The sequence below is a fragment of the Thamnophis elegans genome, chromosome 8 (genome assembly GCF_009769535.1).
Source record: "Thamnophis elegans isolate rThaEle1 chromosome 8, rThaEle1.pri, whole genome shotgun sequence".
In the NCBI taxonomy this organism is placed as follows: domain Eukaryota; kingdom Metazoa; phylum Chordata; class Lepidosauria; order Squamata; family Colubridae; genus Thamnophis; species Thamnophis elegans.
The window spans coordinates 56,960,747-56,988,171 of record NC_045548.1 but is presented as its reverse complement, the minus strand read 5'-3'; the positions used below and the strand labels follow the sequence as shown (position 1 = coordinate 56,988,171).

Below are 27,425 nucleotides of genomic sequence, written 5' to 3'. Positions count from 1 at the left end.
CGGTCCCGGCGAGGGGGGGGCAGTAGGCAGGAGGAGGCGAGGAAGCGCGCAGGCGCGCCTTTGGTACTCGCGGGGAAGCGGCGCCTCCTTCCTCGCACGTTGTGACGCGTGGCTCCGAGCCCCTCCTCTGGCCGGGCTTTCCTTATAAATGCCGCCTCGCTGCGGCCTTTCTTCCTCTTCTGCCTTCTCGCGGTGGTCCGCTGCCCGGTGTCGTATTGGTTGCCGTCCGCCGTCTCTCTGGCCGCCGGGTTCACGTCGCCTCCCATTTTTCACCCTCTTTTCTCCGCGAGGTGCCGCCGCTTTTTGGGCTGCTTCTACTTCGCCGCCTCAGCGCAGATTTGCGCTCTTTCTCTGGTCGCCCCCGCAGCCTATGGCCCTGGAAGGCGCCGCTGCCGCCTCCTGTATTTCTGCTGTAGGTTCCCACATCACTCTTTAAAAATTCCGCCTAAAAAGAGAAGACGATTTACCAAATCTTTCGGGCCGTTGTCCCACGTGAGTATGCGGCTATTCGGGGCCCTGGTTTCGAAGTGTGTCCGGGTGGATGTAGCGGTGTCGGTCACCTCGAGGGGAGGCGGCCCCTCCGGGACTGAAACTTGCCCTCCAAACGCGGCGGGAAAGGGGAAAGAACCTACGACGCGGCCTGTGTTTGTATCTGTGGTGTTTGCGGGCATATCTCAACGGGCGTCTGGGAGGAGAGTGGGGGGACGGGACACCCGCCTTCCTTCTGGGGGGCATCGCAGAGGGGTGCCCTGTGACATCGGCGGGAAGTTCTCGGGAGGAAGCCGCCTCCAGAGCATCTCCCGCCGACCGAGACTAGATGCCGGGAGGCGATCGTGCCTTGCTCGCCTCTTCCGAGGAGGATTTTAGCGCTCTTAGAAGCGGAGCACACCGGCTTTTAAGCACGGCGGCTGGCTGGCGGGCTGGCTTGGCTTGCTGCTGGACATCCCGTCCCAGCTGGTGTCGAGGATGGGGAGCGCGGGTGCTTCGCGCGTGGGATGGGTGCATCTGGCCGCCTCTCCTGCTTCTCACTTCTGAAGGGAGGGAAAAGCGGTCGGCGGTGCTTATGCTGTGTCGGAGGGGAGAGAAGCGGCTTCTGTTCTAACATGGCGGACGCTCGCGTGGGCGGAGAAGGGCGCTGTCTGCGGCGGGGCGGACGGCGGGTCTAGTCCGGCGGCGGGCATTTGAGGGGAGAATCGAAGGGGAGCCGAGAAGCGGGAATCAAGGCGCAGCGCCGGAGGAGAACATAGCGAAAGGGGCTCGGCGGTGGCGGCAGCTCTAATATGGCGGATTCTTGTGGAAGGGAGTGGGAAGCTGCCGCCGCCGCCGCTTGGGTGGCTGCCTCAGAAACTGGGTCACTTCGCAGGGAAAGGCTGAAGGAGCAACAGCCTTTTGGCCTGTTGTCACTAAGGGGAAGGAGGGTGGAGACGACCAGACCGGGGTCGAGGGGGTGGGAGGGTGGGCGTTGTCAGGCTGGGAGAAAGGAGATCCCTGGTGGCCCTGAGAAGCCGGCGTGGTCCCTCCTAAGCCCGGGAGAGAAGGACGTTATTTTGTCGGGGGGGGGGTCTTCCTCAGGGTGCATGGGGGAGATTGGGCTCAGGAGAGGCTGAGGCCCCCATTTTGTGACAGAGATGAGGACAGCTGGTAACATGGCAAAGCTTCCTTCCCACCTCCTCCGTGTACCTGCATGGGAAGGTTGAGCTCAAGCTAGACTGGTTTGTTTGTGTTGTTGCCCCCAAAATAAGGCTTCCCCTTGTGAACGTTGGGAATCCTCTGAATTCTTCCGTTTCTGATATAAGAAATGAAGGATTGGTGATTCTGTCACAGATTACTTAGTGATGTGTCACTAAATTGCATGGGTATATTAAAACCACAGTGGAGAAGTGAAGTGGTCTTTTCCTGGAAAAATAGTTTTGACATAATTTAAGCACCAGCATCTGATATCCACTCTTTGTCATGAAATTATCCTTCATTGTAGTATCAAGTGGAGATGGTATGACAGTTGTACAACATAAAGTGACACCAATTTCACAGGTACTCTCCTTTACATCAGTGTCTCTTCCCGAATGAGTGGCCTTAATATCAGCCTTTCTTGGATCCTAACCTTTCAGACTAGTTTACTAAAAATAAATAAAACAAGCCCCTTAACTATGTTATTTCATGACCAAAAACTATTAGACATGCATGTATTTTCTACCATAATTGTTGCAGACATTTGTGTCATATCAAATTAAAGAAGTTCAGTAAATTCACAAAAAATGTTTCTGTTATCAGTACAAAATTTACAGCAGTTCTGTTGATCAGAAATCCAGTTAGCAGTATTACAATAAGCCAAAATGACATTAAAGAATATGTCTTAAATTATTCGGGACTTTTAGGAAAAGATTGGATAGCTGCTAATCTGGACCGGTGTAGGGTCTCTTGCTTGAACAGAGGGTTGGACTAGAACACCTCCAAGGTCCTTCCAGTGCTGTTATTTTGTTACTGCATTTGCAGCAGGTCTAACAAAAAGCAGAGAATAGAGAGACAAGAAAATACAAAAATTGGGCAGATTATACAACTGTGAAAAATGATGGCCATGCAATTGGTTTAAAAATGCTTAATAAATATAAATTATCTTTTGAATGGTCTATCCTATTAATCTAACTTTAAAATTTGAACCCATTCATGCTGCTTCAAGTAACATGAATTGATACTACATCAATTCTACTTGGACTCATAATATAAACAAGCATTTTCTGCTTTGTTTTTGAATCCGTAGAATCACTCTTCAGTTGTAGGTAAATAAAAGTATGTTAGTTATTAGTAAACATATGTAAAAGAAACATCCCAGTTTGGGAATACAGAATTAACTGGGTTTTTTTCCCTTTTTGCATGGTTTTTAACACTAAGCCAAAGGAGCATAGGATTATAGCCCAACAAAAGCAACAGTTATTTCGTAGTCAGGAAAAAGTATTTATATACTAAATTCCTCCTTTTTTATCCTAGTGCTTATCAGGTAATTGGCAATTGGTTTCTTGTAAAAAAAAAATGTGGCTTTTAGAAAACTTTGGAAAAATGTATTAGTTTAGCTGTTACAAGGTCATTTCTTTAGTCTGACCTAATTTATGAAGAGATTGGATAGATAAAATGAATATAACTGTAATGCTTCTCAATTATGATACAACTTGACAAACATTTTACCCTGGGGTTGGAGAAAAAATAATGAAGCTGTTTAATATCACAAGACAAGCCCTTTATTTTTGTCATAATACATACATTAAACACCTTGTTTATATTGATCAGAATTGGCAATCTTGATTTATAATAACTGATGGGGAAAGCACCTTAACTCTGCCCCCTTTCCCAGAATAATAGAAATGTTACAGTATTAACTGAACATGCATCAGAACTTTTGAGCATTAAATATGAGAGAAAAGCATATTGTATTGAGTGGCCCCTCCATTCTTCGTTTGATTATTCTTAATGCTTGTATTATCAGTTGCATAGGAAGTATATGAAGTGTGGAGCTCAGCATCTTTAAAAAGAAAGTACTATTTATATGTATTTCAAATGAAAATGAAACCTAACTTTTTTTAGTGCCAATAAAGACTAAGAAGCACAGATCTTGGGTTTATGTATAGCAGTCCCATAAGAAACGATATCATTAGCTGTCCAATTCTTGGTTCTGCTTCACTGTGCTGTACGATAACATTTGAAAATTGTGTGAGTTAACAGCTGGGAGTATTTTTAATCAAGTCTTGTGGGCGGGTCCTTCTAACACAGCTGAGTAGTGAATAATCTTGGTGAAAGGGGAGGAGAGTCTGTTCCAGTCTGGACTGGTCTCGCCCAGTTCTTTACTTCCTGTAGTGTCAACAGTACTGTTGCTGCCATGGTTTGTGAAACATGGCTTATGAAATAACATGTCTCCAGCCCATATGTCTCAGTAGGATTGGTGTCCCCTTTCATTCTTCATTTGCCCACTTATAGCACAGCTAGGAAGCTTCTGTGTCACACAACAGGCATATTAACCTATCCTACCTACAGAGAAGCTGGCAGCTGATGAACTATAACAAACTTCAGAGCAAACCACAAAGTGACAAATTTGGGTTAATTAAATTGAAGGATTTATGCACACAATAGATCTTCTGTTAGGGATTTTAATAATATCAAGTCAGATGAACCATCTGGGAAGATAACAAAAAATGATTATTCTGCTTTTGATTTTTGTTTTGTTTTTCCCCCCAAAGGTAAGCTTATCTTTATGGCTTAAAATTTGCTTGGAGTACAGATTATCGATTCAAATGTTACTTGCTTTCTTAATCATGACGGAATGAAGAAATAAAGACAATATATTTGAGAAATCAGCTTAATTACATATATAGAACATGATAAAAAATAGCCCTTCTGCTAATAATAGTAGGTTTAAGAGTTGCTGTGAAAAACAAATATTAAAGGAATTAAATATGGAACTAAAAGGAGAAAGTAACATTCATGTAATTTGTTTTGAAACATCTGTGGAATGAATTTTAATAGTTAATAGTTAAGCATACAGTTAGGTTATGCACAAATAATTCTTCATAGTTGTGTATAAACCTTGCTATAATTCTTGACATTTTCAAGTATTTTCTTCATACAGTACAACTTAATAAACTTCTTGGAAGTACTGAATCTTAGTGTTATACTAAAACTCCTTATTATTATTTTGATAATAAATGGTTGCATAAGAATTACAACTGAAAAGACAAATAGGTTCCACTTTGTGTTTGAAACTACAATGCACATTGATAGGAGCCTACAGAGATTCTTGTATTTTTGAAATATTTAACTCATTTTGAGAAGACTGTAAGATTTATGTACATGAAATTGATACAAGATAAGGTGACTTGTGTGGCTGCTATGTGTATCCAACAATTGTAGTTTGTAAACGGATTTATAATTCATTTTGATTTTTAAAAAAATCCTGTCTATTGTTTTAATAAATGAGCATTAAAAGTTCTTGTATGGATGATCCCTAAGGTAGGCATTTAACACAACAGCATATTTAGTTTAAAAGATTTCATATTTAAGAGAACTTTACTTTTTTTAAAAAAATACACACACACAATCTTTAAACTAAAAAAATGTACCTCATATTTTATACTTATCTAGTCATTGCTTTACTAATAGCTACCATACCATAATATAATCAGGAGAAACTATTACTGTAAAATTTTACAAAATATTACAAAAGCCCATAGTAACGCATCTTATAGAATTCGTTGCTAGATAATATTGCTGTTTTCAAAAAGTAGATTGCACATTTCTGACAATAATTCCTTGTCCTTTGGAATAATACTACATTTCCAATTTCTCGGTATGATTCTTTTAGCCACCTGCCATGCTTGATACAATCCTAGATTCTGATCAGTCAGATTCCAAAGTTTTGGTGTATAGTTCAACATTACCTTGATATATTTGACATTTAAAGATTCTACATTGAAGTCACTATCCAAAAATATAGTAAATGATTGCATGACAATATGATATGATTCAATATTTGAGCTTTTGATAGAAGTATGTTATGGTATGTTAATTCTGTCATGGATTCCATCAATTAAAAAAGCAACTCAGGAGACTTTGAGGCAGCCAAAGTATATGATCTATACCTAAATTTGAAGATACTTCCATTGTGAATTGGGAAGACTATCCAAAACTTTTATGATGGCACCAAAAGCAGTATAGGGGGAACTGGAGGGAGACTCTGTGATGGTGCATATGATTATCCTAAATATTTAAATCTAAACCTATTTTCAGCCCATTTGCTCACATATGTCTGTTTAAAACCATAGGATATTTATTCATATTTATAACTTAAGCTATAGATACATTTTTTTTCTGAGCTGTATCTAGTCTGCAGTCTTTCCTCATTGGATGATCTCCATGTCCTTCCATAGATATTGCTCTCTTCTAATGACATTTGCATTTATAGCTCAAAGAATATTACTAACATCTTGGCAGGCAGGAGTACAGTATCCGGCTGGTTTTACCTAGCACGTTTGAGGATGTCACAAATTCCACACACTTTGAAAAAGTGTTTAGAACTAAACACAGTATTTCAGGTTAGGTCTAACCCAAACATAATAGTTTCATGTGTTAATTATATTATTAACTTTGTTAGTCATTAAAGGAGTTTTTTCTGTTCTTGAAATTGTTGCTATGGGAAAAATTAAAGTAGGTGTGGAATACTGCAGTACAGCAAGAGAATGCAAATAAACAGTTGGGTCCCAACCTATGAAGAGTACATATATGATAGATTACAGTCAAAAATAGCTTACCTCACTTCCACCTCTGGCAGACGATAACAGGGTATAGTGATTTCTCTCTTTTATTACTTTAACCTTTGTCATAGTTTTTGGAGATGTAACTGAAATCTCTTCTGCATTTTAGAATCTCTACTTGTAGTGACAACACCAACCACAGAAGGCAACAAAATGCTTTACAAGTGTAGCATAGGTTTATTGATTAAAAGTTTCAAAATAATTGTTACTTTAGCATATCTCTCAATAACAGCACAGCTACATAGAAGTATTCACAGTTGATCAATCTGTGTCCTTATTAATGGAAAAGTTTAGGTATCTATGTCCTAAGTAGAATTACTAGAAATATATTCCATGATCCTCCAGTTGTACTGTGTCTCCCTAAAACTGAGACTGCATCTTAATTTTTGGGGGCCCTTAGGACTTATTTTGAGGGAGGGTGTCTTATTTTTTCTATGTACAGTAGGTCCATTTCTGCTTGCTTGTGGCAGGGTCAGTGCTGCTGCGTGAGACGGGGGAATGACAGCTGCCCACCATTTCCACACCAGCTTACCTCAGAGCCCCCGCAGCCAGGCTTCCATGGCCCGACACCTGCTTTGCCTCATGGCCACAGCACCACGCTCCATTCGTTCTCCTGCTCCATTGTGGCCATGAACAAGCAGAAGAAGTGGGCTGCTGTGAGAGGCAGTGTTGGGGGATGGATGGCCTGGTTGAACTGGAATGGTGGTCAGCTGTAGCTGGAACTGGGTAGTCGGTCAACTGCTCAGGCTCTTAAGTAGGGCTTATTTTGTAGGTAGGGCTTATATTAGGCACACAAACATGCTGTCTTATTTTTGAATAGGTCTTATTTTCAGAGTTATAAAATAGAATTATGTAACTCTCACTGACCAACCTTCATTCCCATCATTCCTTCACCTAATGTTCCTGTTCTTGTGTGAACATAATTTGCTACCAGAGAGGAATTCCAAACCCATTCCTTTTGTTGGATCATTACACTGCAGAGGTAGATAGGGGGACTACCACTATCTAGCATAATTGCAGTAGACCCTCTGGCATTTAGTGTATATTGTCTCATCCACAACGCACAATTTATTTATTATGTCAGCCTAAGCTAAAATCCTGTAAAACTTGCACCAGTAAGACACAACTGATAGCAGCTGCTTTAGTTAGTTATGCTTCAATTTACAGATTACAGACAGGAGAGAAATCTGCTGTATAAACCTACGTTTGCTGCCCCAGTTGCTCTCACTAAAAATGAGGTAAACTAGTTTCTATTATGGAATTTACCTGTTGGAACTGCAAAAATGGATGGCCAGTCACATTTATTCCACTTCCATCAAATGGTCTATCTGGATTTAATTATTAGGTTGCACTCCTCATATACTTCCAGTTGTTTATCCATTATCAATTTTTAATAAATAGTGCTTTTTTCATTAGGCCTTGCTTGGTTGGTCAGATTTTTCATTAAGCTTGTTAGTCAAACTTTAAATGTTCACACAGGTTATTTTTTGCTCGAATCTTGGTGATCTTAGGTTTAGTTAAACTATGTATCCTGCAATATTTTTATTTTATGATGGTTTAGATACATCCCCAGTATATTCACTGCACCAATTTTGCTGGAGGGATTTTGGTATCCACAGGATTTGGTTACCCTGACCATAATGTAAGTCCCTTTGTGCAATTTGCATACATGGCCAATATGGGCAAGAATGTACTCCTATTTACTGGTCTTTAAAAGTCAAATTTGATTAAATACAAACCATGTTTATGACTCAGAATAGATTCTGTGCCTCAGTTCTTTATTTCATCTCAAAAATGTATTTACCGGGTTTTGTTTTTTCCCCATAGACCTATGAGATATTTTTAGACCATAAATTTTGAAATAGATGATATGTATATACTGAAGTTTCTTGATATTTTTATGACATAGAGGATTGTGTGTGGAAATGGGAAGACGCCATGCTATTGGGCCAGATGTTTGAAGCTGTATACTGGTGTTTGAAATTTATTTTGAAAAATGGGCCTTGGGAACTGTTGTGAATTGAACAAGTTTAACAGCATGCCAATATATTAGAAGCAACATAAGGGAATACTTGTTTTGTGGATCTGGATTTTCTGAATTTATGATGAATTACTATATTTTCTTCATAGGGCAAGCTCTCTGATCGAGTTTACAACTATCCAGAGGGTTAGGAGAAGTGCTTTATCGAGAACCAGTTCGACTTCAACGCTGAGCCACCCTTGGGAACCTAGCTGATGATAGTTAGGGTTCCATCTCCTACTTGTCCATGTAAGTCTTGACCATAGCTGATTTCTTCAGCTCAGAACACAGCTATTCGAACAACAATAAATCACATGTGTTTTTAAGTTGCTCACCTAATGATGTTCTCTGTTGTCAAATTTTGATATAATCTAACTGGTCATAATTCAGTAAAACTCGCATTTATTTCAAAAATTAATAGTGTTATAGCCTTATCTGATGACTGAGGAAGTAGTCCAGTTGGATTCATGTCTAAGGCAAGAGTGCGATGGCTCAGCAGATTAAAATTCTGAGGTTATCACCTGGCAAGATGGCAGCCCAGGTTCAAAACCTGAACACCATGCAATAGGGTGAGCTCCCATTACTTGCCCCAGCTTCTACACACATCTAGCAGTCGAAAGCATGTAAATGTGAGTAGATAATAAGTACCAACTTCAGTGGGAAGGTAATAGCATTTCATGTACTTCTGCATATAGTCATGCTGACTATATGACCACAGAAATGGGTTTGGAAAATGCTGCTCCCTCTACTAAGAATAGATGAGCACCACCCCCCTGAACTGGATAGGGGAAATCTTTACCTAAGGAAGGACTAGAATTCAGTTTCTAGCCTAGTGCCTTAAATCATTATATCAACCCAACTCTCTAGTTTCTTTCATTCAGTTGTGCCCTATCTTGGAAAACTGCCTAGACAAGTCCTGCAGTTTTCATGGCAATTATTTTTGGAAATGGTTTGTCATTATCTTCTTGCTAGGGCTGAGAAAACGTGACTAGCCTCAGGTTACCCAGTTAACTTCCTGCCTATGATGGGACTGGAACTCATGGTCTCTCATGTTTCTAGCTTGATACCATAAAAACATCACCAAACTGGCTTTATTACTAAACTATCTGAAGACATATTTTTAAAATGGATCGTAATCCTTAAATCAACATTAAACCCACAACCTTTTGCAAAAGAAAAAAGGTATAATCTTGTAGCTTGCTATACAATGGTTATCTGCAAAATATTTGATACATCTCTGTTAAATCATTAACACCCAGGTAAACTGTCAAGAAGAAACATGTTGTAAGATCCTAGGAGATATAGGCTTATTTAGCTGTTCATAAGACTGAGTGATCATATTATGTTAGTGCTGGCTCCTCTTGTGCAAGCAAAAGTGAACTAAATACCTGCTACTATAATAGCAAACTTTCCCAAGGTTGTCTTGAATAGTTTGATTCTTAATATTTGGTAATCATTCTGGAAATGTAATATCTGCTCGAATTGACTTACCACATTGTTTCTGTTCAAGTTCTACTCTGAAATGATTGAGGGAAAAGTCAACTAAATATTAATTTATTAGGAACAGAGTATTACCATTGCCTTGTCTGATTGTTTATTCAAGCCCCATTAATATGTTTTCAGCTTTCTCCTCAATTGATAGCTATAGAAAAGAGACTATTTCTATATTATGTAGGATAATTATGGTTGTAGCCTAATCACTATTATCTGGGTTAGACATCTGAATTATTTAATTGTGAATGCAGATAACCTTTACATTTCTGGAAGAAACAAAAACCACTGGAGATGACTACATCATTCGGTAGTAAGAAACTGGCAATGTGATAGCTAAAGCTGAGGAACTTTTTATTTCTCACAATAAGTGAGAAATAAAACAATAAGGCTTGGATTTTTAAAGTAGATTGACTTTAATTTTTTAAAATCCCTAATGAGAATTGTAAATAATATCAAAGAGTAATATATTTTTTTTTGAGAATATGCAATTTTTCCAAATATATGAAGCCAAAAAAATATTTTAAACGAGAATGGGCCTATGTATTGCACTGGTCAGAACCTCAACCTGCAAGTTTTCCTGAACTTGCACTATGGCTGCAACAATTACAATTTGAGTTAAGGAGATGCTGATAGCTTGACCACCTGGCTTTAAAGATCCTTGTTACACTTATCAATGCCTCCTTAACTCAAATGCTTATTTTCTTGAAGGTACATAGCTATTTGAGAACTTGAAACAGTATGTATGGTAGTTACTTTCAGTACCGTATTTTTTGGAGTATAAGACGCATCTTTTTCCCTCAGAAAAGAGGCTGAAATCTGGGTGTGTCTTATACACTGAATACAGCATTTTTGCCTCCCGAAACCCCACCCCTTCACCCAAATGGCCATGTGTAGCCTTTAGGAGGCTTCCAGAATGCTCCTGGGGGCTGGGAGGGCAGAAATGAGTGAAAAATGGGCCGCTTTTGCTCAATTTTGCTCCCCCAGCCTCCAGGAGCACTCTAGAAGCCTAAAGGCTATGCATCCCCTTTTTGTTTTTGTTTACAAAAAACGGTCTGTTTTTTGCGAAAAATGAGCCGTTTTTGGGAGATCTGCAGAGTGCAAAAACTTTTTTTTTTAATTTGCCTCTTCAAATTTGCGTCTTATACTCTGAAAAATACAGTATGTGCTATTTCTTTACAGCCCAAAATTGAAGATATAGACATAGAATAACAAAGTTGGAAGAGACAGATATAAATCCTTTTTTACTACATCTATAATATCTTTCTTCGGAACAATAGTTTTCCACATGAAGGTGTTATCCATATATAATCCAACTAAAATGGACCTGAATTACTTTTTTTTAACAGTTTGTTGCATAATTTAAGGATCCAGCTCTAAGGCTTTGTGGCCTGTTCCTTGTGTTTCTTGGTTTATGACTGTCGGCTTTGCGGAATACGGCTGAGATGAAAGGATTTCTTGAGGATGCAAACTACTCCATTGGCTTACTGGATGAAGGAATGAACATTACAGATGTCGTTGACAACTACATTTATGAACATACCCTTGTAAGCTGTTTTTACATCCTATTCCCATTATGCTTACTTTTACATATATACATCTTACAGCTTCATACATGTTCTGATAAATCATATTTGTATGAGTTATGTGTAGTTAAAAGAAAACGAAAAAACCATTTTGAAGCAGTAAGAGAAAGTGACAAATGTTCTCTAAAATTTGTTGGTTATTCACTAAGATAGCTCATTGTTAACTGTAGATTAAAATTTTTCCTTTATAGACTGGAAAAAATAGTTTTTTTATTGGCGATCTGGGAAACCTGATCAAGCAACATATTCACTGGCAGAATGTGATGGCACCAATAAAGCCGTTTTACAGCCTAAAATGTAATTCCACCCCTGGTGTACTTGAGATACTATCAGCTCTTGGAACTGGGTTTGCATGCTCAAATAAAGTAAGTCTTCAGAGTTCCTCTTCTCATTCTCTTAAAGTTTCTAGATAATGCGGACCTCACTGACAAGTTTAGGATATAAAACTGGATATAAGGCAATTTATATGGGGGTACTTTGTTTTTAGAAGCTTTCCTTTACAAAGCTCATGGATGAGTTGATGTTTGTGATTGAAATTTATTTAGTCTTAACTTATAGTCAGTTGATTTCTAAAATTTTGTTTCTAAGATTAAAAGTAATTTAAAAACAATATATTTTCTGTTTCAGACTGAAATGGCATTGGTTCAAGACTTGGGTGTTTCTCCTGAAAACATTATATTCACCAGTCCTTGCAAGCAAGCTTCTCAAATAAATATGCAGCAAAAATTGGAGTAAACATCTTGACATGTGATAATGAATTAGAATTAAAGAAAATTGCTAGAAACCATTCAAATGCAAAGTAAGCTTAAATTTATTAATTTTTAATGTGGGAGTCAAGTAAAAAAGATACATTTCTAAAGTATATTTCATTTATTTATTTATTTATAGTTCTACCATGCATCTCTACATTTTCCACTTTAAAATGGATGATTATTAAGAATTTAGTAATTTTTTGATCCATTCAGTTTCTTTTTATGAACTGCTTTTAAAAAATTCTAATCTTTATTGATAATACTTTATCAACATACCTTAAAACTCCCTTGACACAGAAGTTGTTCCTGTCAAGATTATGTGGGCAGTCAAGAATAAGAACAAATTTATATTATTGTATATATCCCTATGTTGCTTGGGACTCTGGCATGAATTGAATTTTGATCACATGACCATCTGTAAAAATTGCCTCAAGATCCCTTAGTATCCAGAAAGTTTCAGAGGGGAAAATCAAGTACAAATCTGGAATGGCTCACTGTGATAGAATTATGGTGCTGCACCAGCAATGCACATCAAGCTTTTCTTCTAGGTTACAGGGATAGCAGCAGCATGAAAGAAGGATTATCTAAAAGAGATAAGCCTTTTAGAGGTAAGTATGTGATCTTTGGAAATAGTAATAAAAAACAACACCTGCTTGTCTTACTTGCCTTGCTCTATTCCTGAAGTATCTTTTGTTATACAAAGGATCAAAAATGTGTTGGGCAGTAGAGATATTTCTTTCTCTAATTTCAAGTTCTGCATAAAAGTATAGTTGCAATATAGCTGCATAGTTGGGTAATGATTTATAAATGTCAGATACGTTTTATTTTGTCCCATGTTACTGGTAGATATTGAAGCATAGCACTTTAAGATCAAATAATTGAGTTTAAAAGAATAGTGGACAATATTTGGTTTTATGAGTTTATGGATACATCTGTATGTGATGTTGATCACTATTCTGATATTGTAATACTCCAATAATTATATTGGGCAAATTTCCTATGTAGTAACTTATATAGGCTGTGATAATGAGAGGAGAGACAATTTGATTATTTCTGGAGGTACACATACACCAATTCTTGGAGAATATTATGATAAACCTGCAGCAATAAATATATTATTCCAATGTCTACGAGCAATTCTGACTATGAACTGATACTCCGTTTGTAAATAGATTTATTTATTTTAGAGACCATAAGGAATAAAAAATTGGAATTTCTACCAGTTTATTTAGGTTTTAGTGAAAGAAGTAAGCACTCATATTTGTCCATAATTAAAGGAAATGAAGAAAGTATATTTATACAGTTTGCTTCAATATCCAGTAGTGTACCATATTTAACATATATTTTTAAAGGAACTTGGATTATGATTGTACTATGGTGTAATGGCTTTTCATTGCAGCATTCAACAGACTTTCTGCTACAACAGTCTTTAGCAGCTGCATTTCCAACCCCCCCATGCTTTTTCTGACTCCATGTTTTAGGCCCTAATTGGTAGTTTTCTCTCTGTACAGGATTGTTTTTATTAGGTTCACATGACTCGTCGGCGACAGAATTGGAGTAATGACATCATAATCAACATGCTTCTGACAGTCTTCAGGCTTCACATGTGCTGATGCTGCTGTAAACCAACTGTGCCCCAATCATCTTCCCCTTCTCTTAGGCTCTTACTTCATATTGCCACAGAAGACATAAATGGAGATGAAGAGATGACTATGAAGTTTGGCACTACCCTGAAGAATTGTCGTCATCTCATGGAATGTGCTAAGGAGCTGAATGTCCAAATAGTTGGTGTTAAGTGAGTAGACCTGTAATATTTCTCCATTCCTTCCTGTCATTGGTTTTGAAAAAGGCATTAGGAATGCATATAAAATTAAGGCTGCAAGGTTGACAAAAAATTTCAGTGTATGTTGCAAAATGCACATAACATTCCTTCATAGAATAAACTCTTGCAAATAAGCGCTTATAGCAGGAATCACCTATTTATATAGCTTTTTGGATATATTAATATTTTATAGAAATATACTTTCTATATAGCAGCAAATGAAGGCATTCATGATACCAAAAGAAAAGTGGTTTCTTGCTTTAAAGCTAGTTAATTTTTAAAGCAAAATTGCAAACTATTGGATTTGGGATTAAAACATTTAAGCTCAATTATTCTTCAGCATCTTGTTAATGAAACTTTTTTTCTTGGCAATTCATTCATCAATACTATGTGTTAGTTCTTAATCTTCATATTTATTTGCAAGATAAATTAACTTGATCTTAAGCCAGCAACTTTTGTTAGCAGTTTAGAAGAATGGCTTTGCTAAGTGGAAATGGTTAAATAAAAATAAAGAATATTTCCCCAAAAAGCTATTTTTTGAAGAAAAAATGATTGTGATTGATTGACCATTGTGAAAATTATGTATAGCTGAATCAGTTATCTTAGTTAAATATCCCTGTAAAGTAGGGATAGTTGTGAAAAGGTACCAGATAATTTTTTTATATTGTGAGAAAATGAGAAATGCCCAACTAAATTGTGGAGAAAAAAATACTGGAAAACATCACCCACACTGATACTTAGTTTAATTACTTCTTAACTCATGTTTACCCAAGATTCTTTTTTATTAATATTTTAGCTATTACATTATTTGCTGGATTTGAGAAATTAAAAGATATCTTTTCTACACTGTACAAAAGCTAAAACTTCTTTGTTTGTAACAATAATGCAATGTTACCTCATGTAACCTCTAGTTCTTTTTTTTTTAATGAAAGGTTTCATGTGTCAAACCCTTGCATGGAATCTCAAGCATACAAAGATGCTATTTCTGATGCTCGTTGTGTATTTGATATGGCTGTAAGTACACTAAAACTTGAGTATATGTACCAATAAGTTCAGATCTTCTTGATATAAGAGACTAGGAATTTATCCAGAGTGAGAAATGTGTTTAGAGGATTGGCTGTACCATTCTGGACTGAGTAACTCATAGTTTGTCCAAACTAAAACAGAGACATTTTGAGTGTGTTATGAAAAAATATATATTCAAGAGATGTTTAAGGGAACAAGTAGGGGATGGCTTCCTTCCTTTGTGTCAACATGACCTGCTTGTTCCTTGTTTGTTTTAATTGTTGTCATGAATTAAAATGCAGTATATCCCATGTGTCTGCCTGTTCCTCTCAAGTGAGTAGACTAGTTAGATATTACACGGCAGCAAATACAAGGAGGAGGCATACTATCAGCCTGCCTGCCTTTTTCCTTAGGCTTCCCAGCTAGATATACTATACTTGAAGTTAAGGGTTCAAGAGTCACTGCCCCACACTACCATAGATTTCAAGTACAGCATATCTTGCCTATTGGGGAACAGGATTTTCCAATGCTGTTCTTTTATTTTCTCTGTTTCCTCTTCGCTGTTAAGTAATCTTGCCTTTTCCTCATTTTTCCATCTTCAAACACTTAAGTTTGGATATGAGAGTTTTGTGTTGGTGTAGGCCACAGTTAAGCTTCAGTTCAGATATGCATGCACACACATACACAGGCTGTTGTGTGCACAGAGCATTGAAAGTTTTACACCTCCCTACAAGAAACTTTTTAAAAATGTAGTTAATTTGTTTTAATTGATTTAAAATTTATGCCACATTTCTACATTAAATATGGGATTTTTTTCTGTTACAATGGCTGAGTTCAGTGGTTAATAGCTATTTTGAAAGGCACATCTGAATTCAAACAAGAAGAGATTTTTCTTATTATAAAATCACAGATCACAAGTGAGATCTTTCAGGAAGTTGTCCAAGCCTTAGAAATGGGGCCAAAGAGGATTGTACGAGGGGGGCATACCTGTATGCTGTGACCAGAATTCCATTAGCCATTGTTGGATCCAAGCTGCAATATTTGCAATATTAGTTTCATATTTAATATTGGTAGTTATTTTTCTTTTTATTTTACATCTCTTAAGTTTTAGTTCTTTTTTTAAATATAGAAATGCTTGTAGCAATGTAACAGGGTACTTAGTTGAAGAGTTGTATATATGAAGGGTAAACATTATTTGAAAAGAATAACAAATATGTTATAAACCACAAACTATCTGCATTTTCGTTTTAGGAAGAATTTGGCTTTACCTTGAATATGTTGAACATTGGTGGTGGTTTCACTGATCATGAACTTGATCTGGAAGAGGTATGAAATTAGATCCTTTTCAATAAAGAAGATTCTTTTCTTATAGAATTTGGCCTGTCATTTTATTCAGCTCAAACTTCTGTTTACAGTACTATGAATGTAAAACCATAAGGTTACTTCGGCAACAAGCAATAAATATTGGAGTTTCACTTAAACAGCATGCACTGTTCGCTTATTTATCAAATTTGTATGGCCACGTATATTCATAAAAAGAGACTGGACAACATACAACCATTAAACAAAATGATATGTGAAAAAGCAAATCACTATTAAAAATACAAAACAGTTGTTATTAAAATATAAACAATTTATGCACAGTTGGTTGACTTGGTTAGAACTTGAAACAGCTACAGATTAGACATAATTACCAAGAGCACAGTGAGTCCTATGCACCTCAACATTGGGCTTGTACTTTAATTTCAGGAAAGTTGTCTGTATAAATGTCTGGACCGAGGCAGCTTTTACAATATAGTTGTATATGCTTGGCTTCCATAAAGCCCAAACCCCGATTGTCTAGGTTCAGGTGGAATTCAGTATATGTGCAACATTAAAATCTTTTCAGTGTAATGAGGATTCTGAACCTACATTGTAGATGAACCATTGCGGGGAAATGGGGCTTGAAGCTGTGGAATGAGCAAAATCCAATTTTATAGCACCTTCAAAATGGAAGGAAATCTGGTTGTGGACAATAATTGTTGGACTCAAGAAACTATGTGGGTTATTGCAGCTAAAAAAACCAAAGGATTTGTAGAATTTTTTTTAGAATTGCTGCAGTATGACAAAATGTACTATGCTTTTATAAATAGGGTGATAGTGTTTTAATACCTCCCATTGGCTTGTATCACATTTATTTCAAAGACTAGAATGTCATTGTTTTCCATCATTAGAATATGTGAAAGTGGTGTGATTAATAATTTACAGGTAGAATAAGCCAGAAAGGGAAGCCATTATTTTTATCAGTTTGTTTATGGGCTCCAACTTTGGTTTATTTTGATTGGAAAATCATTCTAGAAGTTTATATACATGGTTGTTGCAAAAAAAACCGAAGAATAATTGGATTGCTATTAAAACAGCTCAGGGTCAGGAACTACCAGTTATATATGGCTGAATAATGTTTGATAGCCAAGAGCTGGCAAGAACATTGTGTAAGGTAGCTGCCATGCATTGCTCTGAGATATCTTTAAAACAATGTCCGTAGATTGACTGGGTAGAGCAGCAAGCTACTTGTTGAGTATGCATGGCTTTGGTGCAATCTCTGGGCTACACCTTGGAAAGGAGCAGATAAAATCTTAGTCATCAATTACTGCGTTAAGCAACAATGGTGTCACATAACTATGTTCTCCACCTCAAATGCTGAATTTATCTAGCATGTAGCCATAATACTAATAACCACTCATAGATATTTTCTTCATGAAGAGTAAGTTGTGATAGTCATATTTTCTTCAGTTAATTTCCCACCAGGGAATGAATATAATTTTTATCTTATTGTAGATCAGAGAGTACCAAGAACTCCACAATTTTATTAAGTTGTGATTGCTCTAATTTAGCAGAGAATTTTCAAATGTTCATATTCTATTTTTTAGATTAATCGTGTTATCATTCCGCTGCTTGGTACCTACTTTCCTGAAGAATCTGGTGTAACTGTGATTGCAGAGCCTGGATGTTATTATGTTTCTTCAGCATTTACTCTAGCAGTTAATATTTTTGCAAAGAAAGCTGTTCAATCTGGTGACCCTCTTCTCAATAAATGTAAGCAATATCTGGCAAATATTTAAATTGGTGTAAAAACTGTAAAGACTAATCACTATTCTGGATCCTAGCTTATCAAATAGAGTAGCTTTTTAAGAGATAATTGGTAGAACAAAGGGCCCATTTAGTTAGCTTAATAAGAAAACAGTCCTTAAATTGTTTTATTTAGTTGCTTAAAAATTAGATCATACTTGGAAAAAGTTCAGGCTGAAAGTTTTAAATCTGTAAATAATTTCCTTGTAAAATATTTTTTCTTCATCTTTGCATCATATATATGCATCACTTTGGCAATGGCAGTCTCAAGCACTTTCTGTACCTGAGGACATTTTTTTCTGGGAGATATTCTATATACTTCATTGCAGCAGCAGAAGCATTAATTTGTTCTGTGTCTTGTTTTCACAGTTGAAGAAAATTATGTTTGTTTATAATTGTTACCTACTTTTGTCTTTTCATTCTTATCTTTCCTGCCAAATTATTATACCTTTCCTTTTGTCCTTTTTGTTCTTCAGCATCAATGAACTCTTAGCAAATCTTCTGTCAGTTATTTGGACTATAGCATCTCAAGTTCTTTTCAGTAGTCCTTGAATACAACAGCTAGCTTTTGCCAGTTAATAATCGTTAGCCTTTCCAGAGGCTATCCCACTGGTAATTAACCACTTTTCCTGGCTTTGACCTTTCTTTTGGAAGAAAATGTTCCTTGTAGGTGATATGTCTGCTAGTGTGCCTAATCTTCTATTGCCCTTGCTTCTAGAATGGATAGAGATGGGGACTGATCATCTGATTCAACAGCATTCCTTGAAACTTTCAGTTGCCTTGATATCAATATATCAAATTTGCACTGGTCTGTTTCCAGAAAGATTTTTCAACTACTTTCCGAAGGGAAGCAAAATAAAAGAAGCAGTTATATATCTAATTGAACAGTGGTCTCTTAAGTTGTCTTCTCTGATGCTTGGATCTTTTTCATCTATAATTAGGGATCTCATTCATATCGTTAGGTTGCTTACCTGGCTTCTTGATTTTGCTGTGAAGATTTCTATTCTTCGTCATCCTTATACTCCACACTTGATTACTTGTGTAGTTTCATGATCCCTATTAAACCCACAACTACTTTGATAAGCATTGTTCAGTTACTACCACTTCATCTGGTCTACTATCTTGTGACTTTTCATGTAGCTCAAGATCAGCAGTACTAAAATCACAACTGTACCTATTGTAATAGGTTCCTGTGTCACCTTCACAATCACTACCTTGGAATTACTGAGACTCAGCTGACCTATATGTATCCTCATAAAGTAATAATCTGATTCTTTATCATCTGATACTCCTTCCTTTTCCTCATCAGATGCCACTATATGCAATCAACAGTTTCCTTCAGATGAGAGTTGCCTCTGTATGGAGAAATGGCTCTAAAGGACAAGTGCCCTTGGCTGGAAATACAGCTGACCATGCTGGATGAGTCAGTAATTGAAAATATTCAGGGTTCAATAAATCCTTGATATTTATGATCTTGCAGATCTTTCAGGTTTTTAAAATATAATTTTATTAAAGGTATTTTTTTAAAAAAATTCAATATAAAGTAAGAAAAATGAGAAAGCTAAAGGCACAAAAAAGGAAAAGAATTGCCTCCATTTTCCTTTGCAGCACTTATAAAAACAATAAGTTCATCTCTTACTATATAATTATAACTTTCTAGGGTCTTTCATCTTTTCAAATCTTTCATCCATTTTGTTTTAAAAGCTGTCAGTTTGGTATCAAGTGATTTCGTTAATTTAATATTCCTCTAAAATTTCCTGTGGCAAATCCTGTAATTCCTCTCTCTGCAGCTTGTTCGAGCAATCTTCACCTTCATTCTCAAAACTTTTCTGATTGCCATTAATAATATTGTAATCCAAAAAGTGTCTCAAATAAGGTGAGAGAGAAAGGAAAACTTTTCCTCTGTCATCTTACTGTGCCTTAATACTTTCTTCTCTAATGGCATTCTGTAAAATAAGCATCACAATCTACATTCTTATAGTTATAGTCAGCATCACAGTCTGACTCACATTACCTTTATCTTCTCTTTTGTAAAATCCACCAATTGTCTGCACTCAATTATAGTAAATTAAAAAAAAACATTCCCATAAAGGGTTGGTTTATTTGTCTTATTTAATTCCACATTTATTCAAAAGCAATTTCACCAAAAACAATCTTTCAAAGCAATTCCCTTCATCCATTTTATATTTTACAGTAACTGTTGCTAGCTTTTTGCCAAGAGTTTTCAAGTCCTTAAAACTCTTTCCATTGGAATTCACTAAGTGGAATCTTACCCTGCTATTTAGAAACCCCCTTTTAAGTTGCAAATTAATTGCATCCAAAGGGATTAAGAAATGAAGTTTGGCTCAACTTTGCTCCATAATAGGCTGTGAGTTTGGTTGAAATCCCTCAAACTTCTAGCTGCCAATTTATGAGCTAGAAACTTCAACTCATGCAGTCTACTCACGAGGAGCAGTATCTGGAGTGCAAGTGAGCAATCTCAGAATTTCTCCTTTATCTGGAAATACTTGTATGGATCAGTTTAGCTGCTGATTCCACTGTAAATGCCATTCCTGTTGCTTCGGGGATATCTAGTTTGCCACGACCCTCACCAGAAGATCTGGCAGTTCTTTTAGTTTTATTAAATGCTTTTAATAGCTTATGGCAAAAATATTCCTATTTTTTAAAAGAAAATCTTGGGAGACTAGAAATCCTCTCTTGTGCTTTGGATGATTATAGTTATTTTTACATAACTCTATTCTTACTAATTATATATTATCAGTAGAACTGTCCTCATTTCATGCTGACTGACAGGGAAGACAGAAAGTCGGATGCCACAGGATTCTAAATGTATGCTGCAGCTGATCTTTTTTGTACATGTTGAGTCTTTTACCATTCTTACTTGTGGGATAAAATGGTCACTTTTAGACTATGTTTACTGGAGTACAAGAAGAAAGTAGGGAATGTGGGCAGGGGGGGGGCGGGGTTGTGTATGCCCTAGATATCTTGAAATAACAGATCCAAAGATATAAGGATACTGTTGTAACAATTGGTTTGGCAGGAGTGGAGGCCTTAGCAGACATGTTTGTTTATAGATCTTGTGATATCTCAAAATAACAAATCAATCCACAATATCATCAATCTTATATGTTTATAGAAAATGGGTATTGATTATGCCCTAGACTTTGTGCATCAATTTTTACATAGCCAAGGAATTTGTTAATGTCTTAAGCAGATTGCCTTGTTTGTATTCTTCCCTACAAATATATAATAATCCCAGATGCCATCCTTTCAGTGAGAAAGCACTGTGTATTAGTAAGCATTTTCTTTGGCTTAACCATGATTCAAACCTGTATTTTTGTTATTAGCTAGGTAGACATTTTCTAGCATCAGATTACAGTTTAACCTTGACAGGGCATTGGCTGGGATTGTTTTCAATTCTTCATTGTCCCATATTTCAGTGGATTGGTTTTTCCACATTTTGCTTGTCTGAATCCTTTTACCTTACCCAAATTCTTTTCAATTTTCCACCCAATGGATCCAGGGTCTCTTTCTGTTGTACTACAGACATTTCAAGGCTCCTAAATTAGTGCATTCCACTCAGCTGGAATAAATGGGAGCTTTGAGAGAATGCCTGTCTTGGAGTTTCTTTGGAGTTGGGGTTTTCAGGAACGCCTGCAATGGTTTTGTAAGGAATGAAATAAAGACATACCCTGATTTTTGTGTATTGCACTTGACGAGATCTTCCATGTCTATATTGCTTAATTGTTTTCCTGCAATAAAGCAACTAATTTAGCTATGTTGTGCCTGTGATATTTTTGCAACAGTCTTCCAGAAGTAGGAATTTGAGTTAGAAATCTTACATTTTAAGAAAAGCCAGCCAGGATTGTATTGTCTCCTTTCATGGCATTCCCTATATTGGTTTATGAAAAGAAATCATAATATTTCAGCCATTGATTTTTATAGAACGTTATTTGATAAATATACAGACCACAGGTAACTACACTGTTGGGGAGAGCTGTACTTTTTTCAGTTGTTCTTGCCCAACATTAAGCTTCCTAATTGCCTATATTAGGATGCAGAGATAATGATGAATAAGTTGCTTACTTATGTTTCTTCAACTAGTTATCTGTGCATTTACTTCTTGCACTTGGCAGGTATCTTTTCTGACCAGCCTGACCAACACCTAAAGGGTTTGGATACTATTATGGGGAAGCACAAGAACCAAGAGTATGCATAGCATATGCCTCCTACCTAAAAATCTGTTATCAGATGTTTCTAATGATGAATTTGTAGAGGTGCGGTTCCCATAAATGCAAATGTACAAATGACCACTTGAAAAAAAATCTATGGTAATTTGCATCTTTGTGATCAGATAGTATTAGACAACAAATAAGTTTTATATGTGTTACCTAACCATTTGTTGTAAAATGTTTTTTATATATTTTGGTTAGTTAATGCTTCTTTCTTCTAAATCTGTTAACTCTCATGTAACATGCATTCATGGAAAAGCTATAGCATTTAAAAACAAAGCACCACCATAAATTGAAATTTACTGTGCAATTTGTATTTGGTTGCTTATTTTACAGTGGAACAAACACAGAACGATGAACCAGTCTTCATTTATTACATGAATGATGGTGTTTATGGTTCTTTTGGAAGCAAGCTATCTGAGAACTTGACTACTATTCCAGAGGTTCACAAGGTAAGGACACACTTATATGCTACAGGCAAAAGTCTTTGGTAAATTACTTTGGACTACATTTTACTATCATTTGCACTACTCATAAGTAAGTTGCTCAGAAATTGCTGTTCTGAGTAATACATAACTCTTTTTCTTTAGAAATACAAGGAAGATGAGCCTCTGTTTGCAAGCAGTCTTTGGGGTCCATCCTGTGATGAGCTTGATCAAATTGTGGAAAGCTGTGTACTCCCTGAGCTGAATATTGGAGACTGGCTACTCTTTGACAATATGGGTTCTGGTTCTTTGGGTGAACAACCTGCTTTTAATGATTTCCAGAGGCCACCCATTTACTATGTAATGTCAATCCATAACTGGTAAGCTTACATTACTTTATTGTACAGCTGTTGGTAAATTAAAAGAAGGTATATTTCTGTTATTTGAGAATAAAAGATTTCTAACATTGTTATATCAAAAGTTAAACGATAATTGATGTGTTTCCTTAATTATATTTCAGTTTTTGGACAGGATCCCTTATCCCCAGCATACATAATGAGACATTAAATAAACTGATGGAAATCCAAGGATTTTTTACATTTGAACAATGTAGGCTATATTGGAAGAGGGTTATGGCATTTTTGTAGCAATCATTTTTTAAAAGATTAGTAACTAATTACTATTTTAGAATAGTAACTACAATGCTGAGTTCTGTATATTTCCATTCAGTTTGAAACATGATTCACTTTCACAGGCCTCACTGATTTCACAAGAAACAGGTAGCAAATTAGTAATGATTAAATACACATTTAGCTAATCTTACAATTTTATCCTTGGAATCACTTTTCACAAAATAAAAAATCCTTCTAAGGAAATTATTTCTATATGCCACAACAAATAAATAATAAAAATGACTTCCTGGCATAATGGCTGGAAATAATTATAGATTTGCTAGGTTTTTGACATTTTTTTTCATGACTCTTCTTAGAGTTGGAACACAATATCGCTCGGATATTTCAAAAATTCTTTGAATAAGAATGTTTACCCTGCTGTATTCCAGTGTTGTTGCTTGAATTTCTGCATTTTCATTTCAGGTGTGAGATGCAAGATGCAGGATTTATCTCTGACACACTGATGAAGAATTTTTGCTTTGTGCCTTCTTGCATTCAGCTGAGCTCTGAAGATGGCTTTTCTATTGCAGCTTAAACAGGCACTAATGCTACATTTAGCCTTGCAGTTGCTCGTCTATAATCTTGTCTGGTCACAACATTCCAGAGTGAAGGAAAAGTGGAACAATCTTGAATGAATTATTGAAACTTGAAATCAATTGGGACCAGGCAAACCAGCTACAACTAAATTCACTGGGGGAGTAAAGCTTACATAATAAACATCCCAAAATGTCAGATCATTTAATCCCTGAATAGTTAAAACAAAATATGCAACAAAATGGATGACTTAGTTGAGATGGAAACCCATCACTTGGGTTCTCTGTTAAACAGTTTACATACAAGTACAGTTTTTATACTAAGGATTTCTGTTAGAAAGTCTTGTAAAGTTGTCTTTCCCCAGATATATGAAATATCAAGGGAAACAAGTGTGAATTCGTTAGCAATGTTAGTATATTTAGAATGTGTAAATTTGTGCTTTGAACTGTAGTTTAATAAATGTAAAATTGCATCATAGTATTTGTTGTATTTCACCCTTGTTGTTCCCTCTCTTGTATGAATGCAATAAAATTTTGTGTAGATTTTACTGTTCTCTGGAGCTAACACAGGGAAGAAGTCTAAGCAACAATGGTAGTTTAAGTACAAAAACATGGAAGATAAATTGAAAAAACCTTTAGATTCAATTGGCAGAACATTAAATCATGACTAAAATAAACTAAATGTATTGCACTAAGTTCAAAACTGAAGTATAGTTATAGAGCTTTCTGAAATTTTTATTTAAGATTTAAGTTTTTGCTCTTTTGAATATTGAAAGCAAGACCTTAATTCTGACAATAGGATATAATGATATTTGGAAAAACTTCAGCAGTAAATGTAGAAATTATTGAAGCTTTTACTCATTATTACTTAGACTCTTCCTATATTTTGATTACTTTTAATTTATTTTACTAACCTAGTGGTCTTGGTAGCTATTTTTGAAATGTACCAAGTCAATTTCAAAGTGGAATTTGTATATCTAATTTGGTGATGCAAAATGGGCTGCCAAGTGTAAATGCATTTTATATTAGTGCCAATTGGTAGAATGTTTATGCCTCAATTTAGTGGAGCTAAAATGCACTGTTTGCTAGAGGAACATCATTATAGAAAATGGTTCCCTTCAGCATGAACATTTAAAATTACAGGTACTATATTTGAGATGCTTTTCACTTGCATGAATGGTTTCTACAGCTAAATCTAAGTGACCCTGAGCACTAACCATGGCTGTGAGCTTTAAAGCACAAATAAAAATACAAACTAATTCAGTTTTCCAATTCCGGCAAAAGACAAATCACTTTCTAGCATTTTGATCCAATGCCAGAGTTCTGTCAGTCTGGAAAAAGGGAACAACTCATAATTCCCCAAGTGTCTCTAATGATGCCCATGGCTCTGCTATAAGTTTTTAAACTATTGTGAGTTTAACCAACTCTGTTGTAAATGGTACAGTCACCTTGGAAATGTCTGTATTGTATTTGACAGTTTGCCATAAAAACTGGTTTGAACTTAGTATATATTTGAATTTATATGCTAAAACTTATCTTCTGTTTACAATATTGTAATATCAGTTTTGGAATAACACAAATATAAAACTGAATGATTTCTATATAGCAAATTAATCAATGGAACTTTGTCTTGTATATAGTACAATCAATTGCTTTTGGAGCCTTCTTATCTGCATTCATATGGTCATCCATAATAGAAAATAATCAGTGTTCAAATGCAGCAAATAGTGCATTCAACACTGCTTATTAACTAGTTAGTAGTCGCAATGGGACAGGGAGGGAAACTTACAACTATGTGTCTCTTGAAATATTGTGGTAATTGCTTAATTGCCATTGATCTCAAATATATATTTTACGTGCTGATCTTATTTTCATTTAATAGTTCAAATCTAAACGTCCCTCATTAGTTAAAACAAGTGAATTTTGGCATGAGGTCCTGCAAAGGGAGGATAATTGCATAAGAGTATATATCTACCGGTAATGCATGGATCACAACATTGGTGAGCTTTCTTTGACCACATGAACAATGGTTATTAGGAGTAAATAAGGAATTCTGGCATAGGTTCATGAAATGGCAGTAGATCTGCAAAACCACTGCCTAGCTTTTGCACTACAATGCCTTCTATTTGATGCTTTTGACTGGAAAAGCCAGAATCTTAAGAAGATAATTATATGCAAAGCATATAACCTAAATTTGTTTTAAATTTAATGATATAAAGAAGGATCTTTTAGATGAAAATGTGTGTTAAGTGCAAATGAGTTAAAACTTAAATTACAACTATTAACTTATCCAGTAAATGGTTATGTTCTGGCTTATACAAACACTAAGATTTGTTTAATTTTGGCTCAGTATTTCATACAAATCCTGATAACTGATTTCAACAAACTTGTAAGTTTGAATGAATATGCCAATAAGGTAAATGGAAACATTAATTAAGCTGCATTTTCTTTCCTGGATTTGGAATTTTAAAAGTGGAATGGGGAGGGAGAAGCAGGGGAGGGGATATGCTTCGTATATACTATCCATATCAAAGAGCAAACAAGGGATATCTCTTTCAGTCATTCACATATACTATTCCAAATAGCCAAATACACTCAATCTCAAATGGATGGACTGACTGGCTGGAAGGATTAATAGTGAATATTCCTTTTAACATTGTTGCTGATTATTTAGGAGGTAGTCACTATCTAAACCTCAACAACTGAGTTTAAAAGGGGTGCTGCATTTGTTGAGTATGGGAGACATGTAAATGAACCACTTTCTTGCTGTGAACCTGCCTTGCTTTTGGCACTGGTACCCAGATTGATTTGGGACTGAGCGTTAATAAAACTATACTAGGGATTGGTGTATCCATACACATCCATATCTACATACAAGAATATGGGATTTAGAATGTATAAAAAGGATACATTTGTCTTCTGACAAAAATGCTTCAAAGGAATAAAGTCATCCAGCCAGAAACCTCAAGCAGTTGCTTCAAAAGTTGACCCTGATGGCGTGTGCTTGGATAATCACTTTAATTCACAGAATACTTTTATTAAAACTGGATTAAGATGCTATGTTCCAAGTATGATACTTAGGTTACTTTGTAACAAATAGTTGCAGACAAAGTGCAGAGATGCACCTTGGAACAACAATCGCCACTGAGGGTAGATTAAACTTAATTCTCAAAGGGCTGGCTTTATACTTAATGAACAACTTTCCAAAATGCGTATAACACTGCTTGTTCTGAAAGGACATACCTGAATTTCAGTCCCAATTTCTCTGTTAAAACATTAATGGTCAGGTAATGTTCATAATCAGTTTAAAAATATTATGACAGTACAAAGGAAAATTCTAGTTTATGAACGGTTTTGCTTTCCACCTAGGTAACCTAGCATGTTAGAGAAGTAGGAATAGAGGCATATTCTAAAGATTCAAAATAATAAATAAAAGAATATAAAAACACATTTAGTATATAGAATATTGCCTAGTATATTTAAT

At 36.0% G+C, this 27,425-nt stretch overlaps 1 protein-coding gene across 1 annotated transcript; it reads left to right on the top strand.

Moving 5' to 3' along the window:
* Positions 1-163: 163 nt before the first annotated feature.
* Positions 164-25,555, top strand: AZIN1 (antizyme inhibitor 1). Its single transcript, XM_032222736.1, is given in 13 exon segments — positions 164-492; positions 8,427-8,565; positions 11,157-11,354; positions 11,585-11,758; positions 12,021-12,099; positions 12,102-12,192; positions 13,806-13,940; positions 14,900-14,981; positions 16,224-16,298; positions 17,882-18,047; positions 22,649-22,764; positions 22,903-23,117; positions 23,832-25,555. Coding segments are annotated over 11 exon segments (1,347 nt in total). The 5' UTR covers positions 164-492; positions 8,427-8,565; positions 11,157-11,252; the 3' UTR covers positions 23,944-25,555.
* The last annotated feature ends 1,870 nt before the right edge of the window (positions 25,556-27,425 follow it).